The 12,822-nt window shown below is 34.9% G+C and overlaps 1 protein-coding gene across 3 annotated transcripts in view; it reads left to right on the forward strand.

The window, feature by feature from the left end:
- Positions 1 to 301: 301 nt before the first annotated feature.
- Positions 302 to 12,822, forward strand: part of LOC110657700 (uncharacterized) — a 71,964-nt gene continuing 59,443 nt past the window's right edge. For all 3 annotated transcript variants that reach the window (XM_021815028.2, XM_021815019.2, XM_021815036.2), the window contains exons 1-6: positions 302 to 589; positions 667 to 701; positions 803 to 881; positions 1,181 to 1,259; positions 1,911 to 2,107; positions 2,377 to 2,433. In XM_021815028.2, coding sequence (XP_021670720.1) covers positions 521 to 589; positions 667 to 701; positions 803 to 881; positions 1,181 to 1,259; positions 1,911 to 2,107; positions 2,377 to 2,433 — 516 coding nt within the window. In that variant the 5' untranslated portion in view covers positions 302 to 520. The remainder of the gene's footprint in view (positions 590 to 666; positions 702 to 802; positions 882 to 1,180; positions 1,260 to 1,910; positions 2,108 to 2,376; positions 2,434 to 12,822) is intronic.

Genomic DNA, 12,822 nt, shown 5'->3' on the forward strand with positions numbered 1-12,822 from the left:
TTTCATAAAATTTTTTTTGACTTATAATAATAAGTTTGCAGGTTAAAATTATTAAAAATTACTATTATATCTTTCCTTTCTAAAATAAAATTGGCATTTTACTTTTTCTCAATAAAATTATTATTTATTAATAAAATTATTTATTAATTTATTTTTTCTATTTATTATTAATTTAAATTTATTAATTAATAAAATTATGAAATGAAAAAGGAGAGGGAAGCAGTAAAAGGTAATTTAGTTGATTTTAGATTGGAAGTTAGGGGATCTTTGTGAAATAAAAAATAAAAAAATTAGCCGATATATTGCTCGCTGAAGTAATCCAACACGGGGTTCTTCTTCGTGGTTATCAGGTTTTCCAAAAGCTTTAACAAGTGCGAAACGCGATTTATGAACAAATTGTAGCCCCCAACAGAAACCGAATCCAGAATATTAAAAAGCAATTGCTTTGCAATAAGAGTCGTTTCTGACTTCAATTTGTAAAACCCTAATTAAGTTTCAATCACAGGTTTAAAGAGAAAACATGGGCGAGGAATTGTTCACTGCAATTGACATTGAATCTGCAGCCCAGAATACCCTTCTGCGTGAACAAGTAATCATCTGTAGCCTTGCTTTTTTCAGTATATAACCACTGTGTTTTGAAATGATTTTTGGGTTTTCTGTTGATAGGAAATTGAAACCCAAAGAGTTCTACAAGTTCAAAGGTTAGTGATGATATGCTTTTAGATAACATTTTTTCAAAATTACTATAGAACATGATGGTTAAATATGTGGGTTCTGTGTGTGTGTGTGTGTGTGTGTTTAGAGAGGCAGGTGAAGCGCGTGCAACTCCAAAAGATGATACAGATATTTTTGCTGATCGCCGTGATCCCAGTGCTTTAAAGGTATGTGATATTCTAACATTTGTATGATAATAAACATTTCTTGATTGTAGTCACATTTATGTGAATCAGTTCTCTTGCTCTTAGTAGTGAAGGTTCTTTATGGCTCCTTTGGAATAAATCATATACAAGAATCATACAACTTTTGGCCTTATTTTTATTTCTTTTAAAATGAATTTGTTTTTTTTTTCTTAAGTTAAAAGAATTGAATTCTTTCGCTTACTATACTAATTCTTGCAAAATTCTAGTTTCCAAACTGGTGGTATTAGATTGTCATTTCTCAATATGGATGTTCTTTGCAGGAGCATCTACTGAAGATCACCAGTGAACATCGTGCAGAAATGGCTTTAAAGCGCGGGAAACCTGCTGTTGTTGAAGAAGGTTGATGATGTTTTGCCTTCATTCTTATTGATATGATATGATCATATCTTTTTTCCATAATATTTAGGCTTTCTAACCATCTGAAGATTTACTTGGCAAATTTTGCAAAGATGAATTACCTGGGAAAGTAAAAATATCTTCTAGAGACATGCAAGGGAAGAATTTGCTAATTTGAAAAAACTAGGAACTAGCCTTATGGTTCTTTCGGGGTTGGGGCTGAATGCAAGAAAATGGAAGGTTGGGGGCAATGTGAGATTGCACAAATATTTCACATACCTATTGACTGGGTCTTTACTTGTATGCAATGTGGGATTTCTCAAATATGCTTGAATAAAGTTGTGGTAAATGAATAATGGTGACAAAAATATCAAGGTGAGTGTTGGCTGCTAAATAAGCTCCTTCTGCATAGATCTTAGAGTATATTTCACATAGCTATATGTGAAAGAATGTAACTTCGTAAGCAGCGGCAGTTAGCATGGCCTCTATTCAAGAAAACAACAAAATTTTGAGTTTGTTGCAATTTCTTTGAATTGCTGAGTTTTCTAAATGGTAGACTAAAACAATAGACATCAGAAACTCAGCCATCTGTAGATCTGATTTAAATCCAACTATTTTGTTGGAAGATGTGCTAATCCCTTGCTTTTTTGGCAGGACATGTAGAAATTGGTAATGGCTATGGTGTACCTGGTGGAGGGGCATATTATGGTTCTTCAAGGCCAGAACTTAATACAGAGTCTGAAAAGAAGTCTGCTACTAAGGAACTCCCTGAGTACCTTAAGCAGAAGCTGAGAGCAAGGGGTATTCTTAAAGATGACACAGGAAAAGGCGATCCGTTAAAAGATGACACTGCAAGTTTATTTTCTTTGATCTCTTGTTGCTTCATTTTTGTCAACCTATTTTTTTAATACTTGTTTAGTCGGCCTTCGCAAAAAAGGCTTGGCTGTGGGGATTTCATTTTTAGGTGTTTTGTACAACTTCCTTATTTAATTTGGTAGCCATATTGACCTTTCACATTTTGAAATATCCAACTTGCATGCCCAGTTCTAGTTTTCTTGAGGTTTGCTTTCTGAGCTATCATTTTTTTTTGCACTTAAAAACTTGTAATTTTGAATTGCAGAATTTGGAGACAAGTTCAACTCAACCTGTTAATATTGGAAAGTTGCCTTCTGGATGGGTATGTCTTTTTGTTTGTATCTGTGTCTCTTTTATTTTTTTTCTTGTTCCTTGTCTAAGATTGAACAACTGCATAACATCTTTGTACTTGATGACTATGTACATTATAGTTTTATTTACTCTAGTTAAGATTGAACTACTATACAGAATGTTTGGACTTGATAACCATGATGTAGAACTTTAAAAGTTTTGATGGAATTTGCCTATTGAAGTAGTGATACATATTTGGTCAACTAGGTTTAAGAGAATTTTTGAATTTAACTGGTATCATAGAGGAACTGTTTAGGTTTTGTAGATTGTGTTTCATTGGCTTGCGGTCTGGACTTTGGAAGTGCAAAGTGGCTAAAATTCTTAAATGTGTCTTGCTATCCAGACTAAAATTATAAAGGGTTTGGAGATAATTTTCATGTAGAAAAAAGGCCGAAAAATGAAAAAAAAAAATCAACTGAATTAAAATATCAAGTAACCAAGGCTTCTCTCCCACTTCCTCCTCCATTTCTGCCCCTTCACTAATAGTGTCAACACCAGCAACTCCCACTCCCCCTTCCAAACCCCTATTCTCCCCCACTGCAGCACCAATTATCTTTTCATCTATTGGCTGTTACTGGTCCTTATCATTAGTGTTGTTAGTATTATTGTTTTTAGGTGCAGCTCCTGCAGCTGCCACTGCTGCGTGCCTTCTGCATGGTCCTTGTTGCGATTGCCTCCACCGCACTGCCTCTGTTGGATTTGCCTCCTGCTTTGCTGCTGTCGCTCCTGCTCCTCACCCCCTGCGCTCTCTGCTACACAGCATCAGCGTCGTTTATCCTCTGGTTACAATTCTCATCACATAATTAGAAGAAATAAGTTCTTTGGAAAAAAAATCCCAAGAATCCTCACACTCACGCGCCTAAACCCAAAGCCAAATTTGTGCTCCGCAGCCAACCCAATCTATCAAATCATGAAACATAACACCAAACCAAATCCAAATGCTGCTGTGAACAGAAAACCCAAATAGCTTCCAATGAGTGCTATTATCGCAGCCAATAGAAAGCTCAGCAAAGCTCCCAGAGAAATTGAATGCTTGTAGAAGCAGAATGTAACAAAGATTAGGTGACGTAATGTAGCTAGGTAAAACACTTACACTCGCATGTGAGGGAGAGAAAATTTGAGAGAAACCTCTGCTGGAATTTTGTTACTGATAAATTGAACTGAAACATACAGATTTTAGGGTATTTATAGGGTTTTTAGGCTCCTAAAACCAATAGGAATAAAGCTAATAATTAGGAAGTTTAGATAAACCCAAATACATAAGAGAAACCTAGATAAAATAGTAATTTCACTAAACCTATATAGAATAGGAAAACATAAATAAATCCTATTAGGAGTCATCTCTCTCTCTCTCTCTCTCTCTCTCTCTCTCTCTCTCTCTCTCTCTCTCTCTCTCTCTGTGTGTGTGTGTGTGTGTTAAACCTAAACACATATGAGAAACCTAGATAAAATAGTAATTTAGCTAATCCTTTATAGAATAGGAAAACATAAATAAATCTTATTAGAGTCATATATATATATATATATATATATATATATATATATATATATATATATATATATATATAAAATATGTGTGTGTGTGTGAAAGTTAAAGACTAAAAAATGGTTAACACATTCATAATTAATTGACACATGGCATAATTAAAAAAATAATTTTATTTAAAAAATATGAAATATTTAGAATTTACAAATTTTAAAATATGTAAAAATTTATTTTAATTTATCTGCTTTATAAGTTTAATTATGGGAATTAGATAATGCTTTACTTAATAATTTAATCTTAAAATATATAATATATTTAATGTAAATATAATTTCAGTTTGTGTGTGTGTGTGTGTGTGTATATATATATATATATTAAAATTTAAGAATTATATTTTTTAAAAGAAATTAATAATTTATTTTATAGATAGTACATATAAGATATAATTAATATGAATAAATATTATATTTATTACGTATTTCAAAGTTTTCGAATTGTGACAGTTTGATAAATGGAGAGCCCCCTTTTAAAATATTAAATTAATGTGACATCTTCAACTTTATTTCAATATGACTATTAACAAAAATTTGTCAGGTATATTAGCAAATTATATTTTTTTATTTTGGAGATACTCAATCCTTAATCATATTTTTTACCTAAATACTTTCATATTATTTCGTAATATCAAATATGCTAAAAGCTATTTTTACTAATTATCTTTTGATCCGAGAATTACAATTCTATCTTTTAAAAAATCTTTATTTTTAGAATTTCTCCTATTTTTATTTTTATTTGGTCAATTATATATATATAAGGTTAATTGCCAAAAAAATCCTGAAATTTGACAGTTTTTGCAATTAAACCTTGAAATTTGCATAATTATCAATTAAACATTCACGTTTAATTTATGTCTCAAATTGAATCGACTGTCAATAAACCGTTAGTATACTTAATGAGAATTCCATGTCAGCTGCCATATCATCTCTGGAGAAGCTACAACAGAAACCCCAAATTAGGGTCAGTTGCCAAAAAAACCATAAAATTTTTCAATTTTTACAATTAAATCTTAAAGTTTTTATAATTGCCAATTAATATATCACGTTTGATTGATGTCTTAAATTGATTTGACCGTTAATAAACTATTAGTATGTAGTGCTTAGGAGGTAATTGTAATGGCTTTTATTTTGACTATTTTAGTTAGGAGCTGCACTTTATAAGTTTGTTGATAGTTGATATTAATAGACAATTGATTCAGGGGAATGACTATTCTTTCTTCTAATGGTTTGATTCCCTTTGCAATGGCTCGGAGAATGAGCTATTGATAAATTTGTTTCAGTAAAGAAATGCTCTTAAGGAGAAAGTTATAAAGTTGGAGGAAATTAACAATAAAATCGCTAAGAAATGGATTCAACCCCTTGAATAGTGTGATTAAAATGATGTACTAATTAATAATTTACAGAGTAGAGTTGAAGTGTTGATAAAGACGAATAAAATTTGATTTGTAATTTCTTGTTTGTTGAAGTATATTAATAGTTTATTGATGGTCGGATCAATTTGAGACATCAATTAAACGTAAAGATTTAATTGGCTATTATGCAATCTTTGAGGTGTAATTGTAAAAAATGGACAAATTTCATGGCTTTGTTCGGCAATTAATCCTATATATATATATATATATATATAGTATACAAATTAATATAATAACAAAATTTTTGTTGTCAATATATAGAGAAAATAAATAATTTAAACGGTTGAAGTTCATTTAATTTAAGTTAAATAAAAAATTTAAATTATTACCACGCAACGAGTGGATTGATGACTAGTTATTTGTAAAATAAATTTTGCTGCTGTTGCTAGACAAAGCAAGAAGTCCAGAAGATTTAGAACTATTGGAGATGAATTTGGACTAAAAAAGAACTATATGTTTCTAGACTTTCTTTTCCTCAGCTGGACAGTGGTTCACACGCCCTGGGCATGTGAATGGGCCCTGGTATATGCCTAAGGCATGTACTTTACTGGTTTGAAGAAGTATGTCCTGCATCATTAGGAATCTTTAGTGCAAGAAATTGGAGAATAAGGAAAACTTGAGACAAAAATAAAATAGGTTTTGGATTAGGGATTGCCTTAGAGAGATAAACTCAGATAGAGGAACTGAACTGAACTGAACTGAACTCAACTCAACTAAGCCTTTATCCCAAAAATTTGGGGTCGGCTATATGGATTCGCTTTCTCCACTCTAAACGATTTTAGGTTAAATTCTCAGAAATATGTAATGCTTCTAGGTCATGTTATGTTACTCTCCTCCAAGTCAATTTAGGTTTGCCCATTTTTTTCTTTCTACCCTCTAACCTAATGTGCTCTACTTGTCTAACTGGAGCCTCCGTATGTCTACGCTTCACATTACCAAACCACTTCAATCTTCCTTCTCTCAACTTATTTTCAGTTGGCACCACTCCTACCTTTTCTCTAATACTCTCATTATATACTTTATCTAGTCTAGTATGGCCACTCATCCACCTTAATATTCTCATCTCTGCAACTCTTATCTTAGACGCATATGACTCCTTCAGTGCCCAACATTCACTACCATATAACATAGCCGGTCGTATGGCTGTACGGTAAAATTTTCCTTTCAACTTATTGGGAATCTTGCAATCACATAAAACTCCCATGGCATGTTTCCACTTCAATCATCCGGCTTTAATCCTATGACTAACATCCTCCTCACATCCCCCATCTACTTGAAGGACTGAGCCGAGATATTTAAAGTGATTACTTTGGGACAGTACCACTCCATCCAAACTAACGCCTTCCCTATCACCAGTTTGGCCTTCACTGAACTTGCAATACATGTATTCTGTTTTCGTTCTACTTAACTTAAAACTCTTTGACTCTAGAGTATTTCTTCAAAGCTTTAGCTTTCTATTGACTCCTTCTCGCGTCTCATCTATCAGAACAATATCATCCACAAATATCATGCACCAAGGAATACTCTCTTGTATATGTTTCGTCAATTCATTTAAAATTAATGTAAAAAGGTAAGGGCTTATAGCTGATCTTTGGTGTAATCCAATTGAGATCGGAAAATCTCTTTTGTTCCCTCCCTCTGTGCGCACAATAGTAGTTGCTCCTTCATACATATCTTTCAACACTTGTATGTACCTAATAGATACCCTCTTTTGTTCTAACACATTCCATAAGACATCTCTTAGAACACTATTATAAGCCTTCTCCAAATCAATAAAAATCATGTGTAGATCTTTTTTCACATCTCTATATTTCTCCATCAAGCTTCTAATGAGAAAGATCGCTTCCTTAGTTGAACGACCGGGCATAAAACCAAATTGATTGAGAGAGATAGAAGTATCATGACGTAGTCGATGCTCTACAACTCTCTCCCACAACTTCATAGTATGGCTCATGAGTTTAATTCCGCTATAGTTTGAGCAACTCTGTATGTCTCCCTTATTTTTAAAAATAGGTACTAAAATACTCCTCCTCCTCCATTTATTAGGCATTTTCTTTGAGTTTAGAATCTTATTAAATAATTTAGTTAACCATGCCACTCCCATATCTCCCAAACACTTCCACACTTCAATTGATATTCCATCGATACCACAGGCTTTACCCACTTTCATTCTCTAAAGTGCTTCCTTTACTTCTAAAGATCTAATCCTTCTAGTATAATTCACATTCTTTTCTATTGTTCGATAATCTATATTCACACTATTACCATTTTGGCTATTATTAAAGAGATCATTAAAATAATTTTTTCATATTTCTTTAATGTCCTCATCTTTCACCAACACTTTTCCTTCTTTATCCTTAATGCACCTAATTTGATTGAGATCTTGACATTTCCTTTCTCTCCTCATTGCTAATCTATAAATATCTTTCTTCCCTTCTTTAGTTTCAAGTTTCTCATATAACTTTTCAAAGGCCTGTGCTCTTGCTTGACTAACTGCCTTTTTTGCCTCTTTCTTTGCTATCTTGTATTGTTCATATGCCTCATTATTATCACATTTAGGTAATTTCTTATACCATTTCCTTTTTCTCTTCACTGCCTTTTGTACTTTCTCATTCCACCACCATCTCTCTTTTGAGGGTGGTCCATGTCTTTTAGACTCTCCAAGTACTTTTCTAGCTACTTTTCTAATCTTTGATGCAATCTGTATCCACATATCATTGGCCTCCATATCTGACATGCTTCAAACTTGAGAAGCTCATTTTTGAACTTCACTTGCTTTACTCCTTTGAACTCCCACCACTTTGTTCGAGTTAAACTATTTCTTCTTACCTTACTTGAATTGTTCCTAAATTTGACATCCAAGACCACTAACCGATGTTGACTTGTTAAAGCCTCTCCTGGAATGACCTTTCAATCCTTGCGTAGAGCTCTGTTTGTCTTCCTAGTTAAGAGGAAGTCGATTTGGCTTCTATGTTGCCCACTTTTGAAAGTCACTAAATGTGACTCTCTTTTTATAAAGTAGGTATTTGCTAGTATTAGGTCGTATGCCATAGCAAAATCCAGGATGCTTTTTCCCTCCTCATTTCGATTGCCAAAACCAAAATCTCCATGAACATTCTCATAACCTTGCCTATCACTTCCTACATGTCTATTCAAATCTCCACCAATGAAAACATTCTCTTCATTCGGTATGCTTTGCATTAAATCATCCATATCTTCTCAAAACTTTTGTTTACTCTCACTATCTAGTGCTATTTGTGGGGCATAAGCACTAACTACATTTATTGTTTCTCCTTCTATTACTAGCTTTATTAGTATAATTCTATCTTTTACTCTTTTCACAGCTATTACAGCGTCTTTCAATGTCCTGTCTATGATTATGCCCACTCCGTTCTTGTTTCTCTCCGTTCCGGTAAACCACAGTTTGTACCCTGAATTACCCACTTCCTTGCTTTTCTCTTCTACCCATTTAGTCTCCTGAATGCAAGCAATATTCACGCTTCTCCTTTCTAAGGTATCCACAAGCTCCATTAATTTTCCTATAAGTGTCCAACATTGCAAGTACTAACCCTGGTCCTCCTTCTATCTTGTTTCTTCCTAAATGGTCTCCTTTTATGATATCTTCTATTGTTTTCTATGTCTATCTTGTGTTCTGTTCCACTATCTGTTCTACTATCTATCCTATGGAATAACTTCTTTACCCACACCCGTCCATGATGTGGGAACCCTTGCTCATTTAACACCACACCTGGGCGCCGGCATGGCGCGTCGCTTTCGGTGAATGCCCTACACCCTTGCATATTTCTCACTAGACCAGGGCTCCGATGTAGCGCGTTGTAAGTAGAGGATGCCCCAACGTTTATATCATTTAAATCCATATCATAAGGTGTGACGAAATTTTTACTCTGGTTGTCACCTATCGAAACCTCCTTTATTCGGGCTTGAGACTGGATAAGCGCAAACTACTTAGGCGGAGTTAAAAACTCAGATAGAGGAGAATAAAAAAAATTTCTCTCATCATTCCTTTTTTTTGAGAGAAGTACAAAAAAAAAAAACCTTATGGTGTCGCGCTTTGACACATAAGGAACCATGATTTAATTTTTGTCAATTTGATACCATGTGTTTTTCTTCATTAATAAATATGGTTCAAACCATTAGTTACCATTAAATGATGTTGACTTGGCGAACGCACTGTGCTAACATGGTGATACGTAAGCGCTACGTGTTCGCCACATAAATGCCATGTAAGCATTACGTCTTCTATGTGTTGCCACATCAATGCCATAATATTCGCCGCTTTAGCATCATTTGACTGTAACTAACAATTTGGATCATATTTGCTAACGGAGAAAATATAAGGTATCAATTTGATAAAAATTAAACTACTGTCCTGCATATGTTAATGCGCAATCCACATTGATAGAGTTAGGAATTTAAAAGCAGATAAAGATAAAGAAGAAACTGAATTTGTATTGCTAATTAAAGAATTCAATCAGCAATACAACCACTGAATTCTTACTATTGTCTTCTACAAATACAATAACAAGAACCGGTAATACCAAAGAGACTTTTTAAGAAGCTCTTGGCCCAGCTAGAAGCCAAAATACAAGGTAATACAACTTTGTCCTCCCTTTCCTTTTTTAACATTATTCTCTCTTTATACTCTCATTCTCGCATATGCATTCCTTCTCTTGTAACAACCTCCAGCTCAGCCTCTAGGATATTCTTTCTTCCAGAATCGTCTAGCTCAATAGCCATTCCTTTAGCGTTTCCTTTAATCTTCCTTCTAGAGTATACTCTTAGTGGCCCAGGTCCATTATAGCTCGCCTGCAATTTTGAATTCACATCATTGCCAACCTTTGAAAGACAAATCTTGTTCTCAAGGTTGAATGAAGGAAACTGGTTCTGGATATCAACTAAATTTATCCAAGTTGCTTCTTCCATAGGTTTCCCTTTCCATTGAATTAGAATTTGAATGACTGGGTATTGATCAAATTATAATCTTGCGCTAGTTCAACACTTTCTCTGCTCTACCAAATTTTCAGTTACCACCATTTCCTTTGGAAGTTCAGTGACAACTGGATGATTGCCTATTACACGTTTGAGTTGATAAACAGGGAAGACTGGATGAATTCTGGCTTCCACCGGTAAGAGCAATTTATAGGCAACAGGTCTCACGCGTTCCAATATTTGGAAAGGTCTGAAATAACGAGCTGCTAACTTTGGAATAACTCTCGATTGTAAAGAGACAGATTTGTGTGGTCGGAACTTTAAAATACAGCTTCACCAACTTGAAATTCAACATCCCTTTGATGTTTATTAGCAGCTTTTACCATTCTCTGCTGAGCTTTTGCCAAATTGTATTGAAGTTGACGCAATATTTCGTCCCTGTCCAAAAAGGTATGTGCCACTGCTTCCACGTTTGTTCACCAGGCAAGAACTTAAGTAAATTGGGCGGTGGTCAACCATATACTGCCTCAAAAGGTGACATGCCTATAGCAGCGTGATGGCTTGTATTATACCAATATTCTGCCCAAGCTAACCAATTACTCCATTGCCTAGGCTGCTCTGAAGAGAAACACCTCAGATAGGTCTCAAGGCACCGATTTAATACTTCGGTTTGCCCGTTTGTTTCCAGGTGATAGGCTATGCTCATTCTAAAAAATGTGCCTTGTGATTTAAATAGTTCATGCCAAAAATTACTTAGAAAAATTGGATCCCGATCACTCACTATTGATTGAGTTATGCCATGGAGTCGAACTATTTCCTTAGTAAAAACAACTGCTACTCCTTTTGCTGTAAATGGGTGTTTTAAAGGCAGAAAGTGGCCATATTTTGAGAGTCGATCTACTACCACTAATATACAATCAATACCATACGTCCGAGGTAAACCCGTGATGAAATCTATAGAAATATCTTCCCAAATTGCCTTTGGGATCGCAAGAGGCTATAGCAAACCCGCTAGACTAGTGGCTTGATACTTATGTTGCCGACAAACAATACACTATGCCACAAAGTCTTGTATTGTTCTCATCATTCCTTTCCAATAAAGAGATGCAGCAATTCGCTTATATGCATGGTAGGCTCCAAAATGTCCTCCAACTGGAGATGTGTGAAATTCTAATAATAACTTAGAAATAAGAGGAGAGGTAGCTGAGATTACCATTCAACCCTTATAAAATAGTCGATTCTGTATAAGTTGGTATTGAGGATGAGAGTGCGGGTCTTGCTGCAATTCAGTTGTCAACTTTTGTAACTTAGGATCTTGGCTTGCCTCCTTGTCCACTTGATCCATGTCTACCCAATTTTGAATAATAACTGGTTGGCATTCAAGTTCCTCCTCACAACGAGAAAGTGCATCTGCAGCTTTATTGGTATTGCCCGGCTTATACTTGATCTCAAAATCATACCCTAACAATTTTGCCACCCAATGTTGTTGAGCTGGAGTTGTAATTGGTTGTTGCAACAAGTGCCTCAAACTTTTCTGATCGGTGTGAACCACAAATTTTCTTCCCATCAAATATGATCGCCAATGATGAACCGTGAGCACCAATGCCATCATTTCTTTTTCATAAGTAGACTTGCCAAGAGAATGGACTGACAATGCTTTGCTGAAGTAGGCAATTGGCCTTCTATCTTGCATTAGCACAGCTCCAAGACCCCTTCCGGACGAATCACATTCTAATACAAAAGGTTGATTGAAATTCAGCATAGCTAAAACAGGCGAAGTAGTCATAGCTTGCTTGAGTTTCTCAAAAGCTTTTTGTACCAATGGTGTCCATTGAAATTGAATAGCTTGTTCTTTCCGTAACAATTGCGTCAAAGGTTGAGCAATTTTCCCATAATCCTTCACAAAGCGACTATAATAACCAGTTAGGCCTAAGAAACGCTGCACTTCTTTTAGAGTCTTTGGTAAAGGCCAATTGAGCACACTAGCAGCCTTATTCGGATCCATTGCCACAGCTTGTTTAGAAATGATGTGCCCCAAATATTCCACTTGTTGCCTGCCGAAAACACTTTTCTTTTGGTTAGCCACAAACTGGTGTGATTGCAATAACTGAAGAACTAATCTCAAATGATCCAAATGGTCCGTCCAAGAATGACTATCAACCAAGATGTAATCAAAGAAAACCAATACAAACTGTCGCAAGTATGGTCGAAATAAGTCATTCATGGTGGCTTGGAAGGTGGTAGGGGCATTAGTAAGGCGAATGGCATGACTAAAAATTCATAATGCCCCGAATAAATGCGGAATGCAGTCTTAGGAACATCAGCCTTGTGTACCCAAATTTGATGATACCCAGCACGAAGATCAATATTCGAAAAATACATAGATCCATGTAACTCATCCAACATCTCCTGTATGACTGGGATTGGGTATTTATTAGGCATAGTAACCTTGTTTA

Source organism: Hevea brasiliensis, chromosome 3 (assembly GCF_030052815.1).
Source record: "Hevea brasiliensis isolate MT/VB/25A 57/8 chromosome 3, ASM3005281v1, whole genome shotgun sequence".
In the NCBI taxonomy this organism is placed as follows: Eukaryota; Viridiplantae; Streptophyta; class Magnoliopsida; order Malpighiales; family Euphorbiaceae; genus Hevea; species Hevea brasiliensis.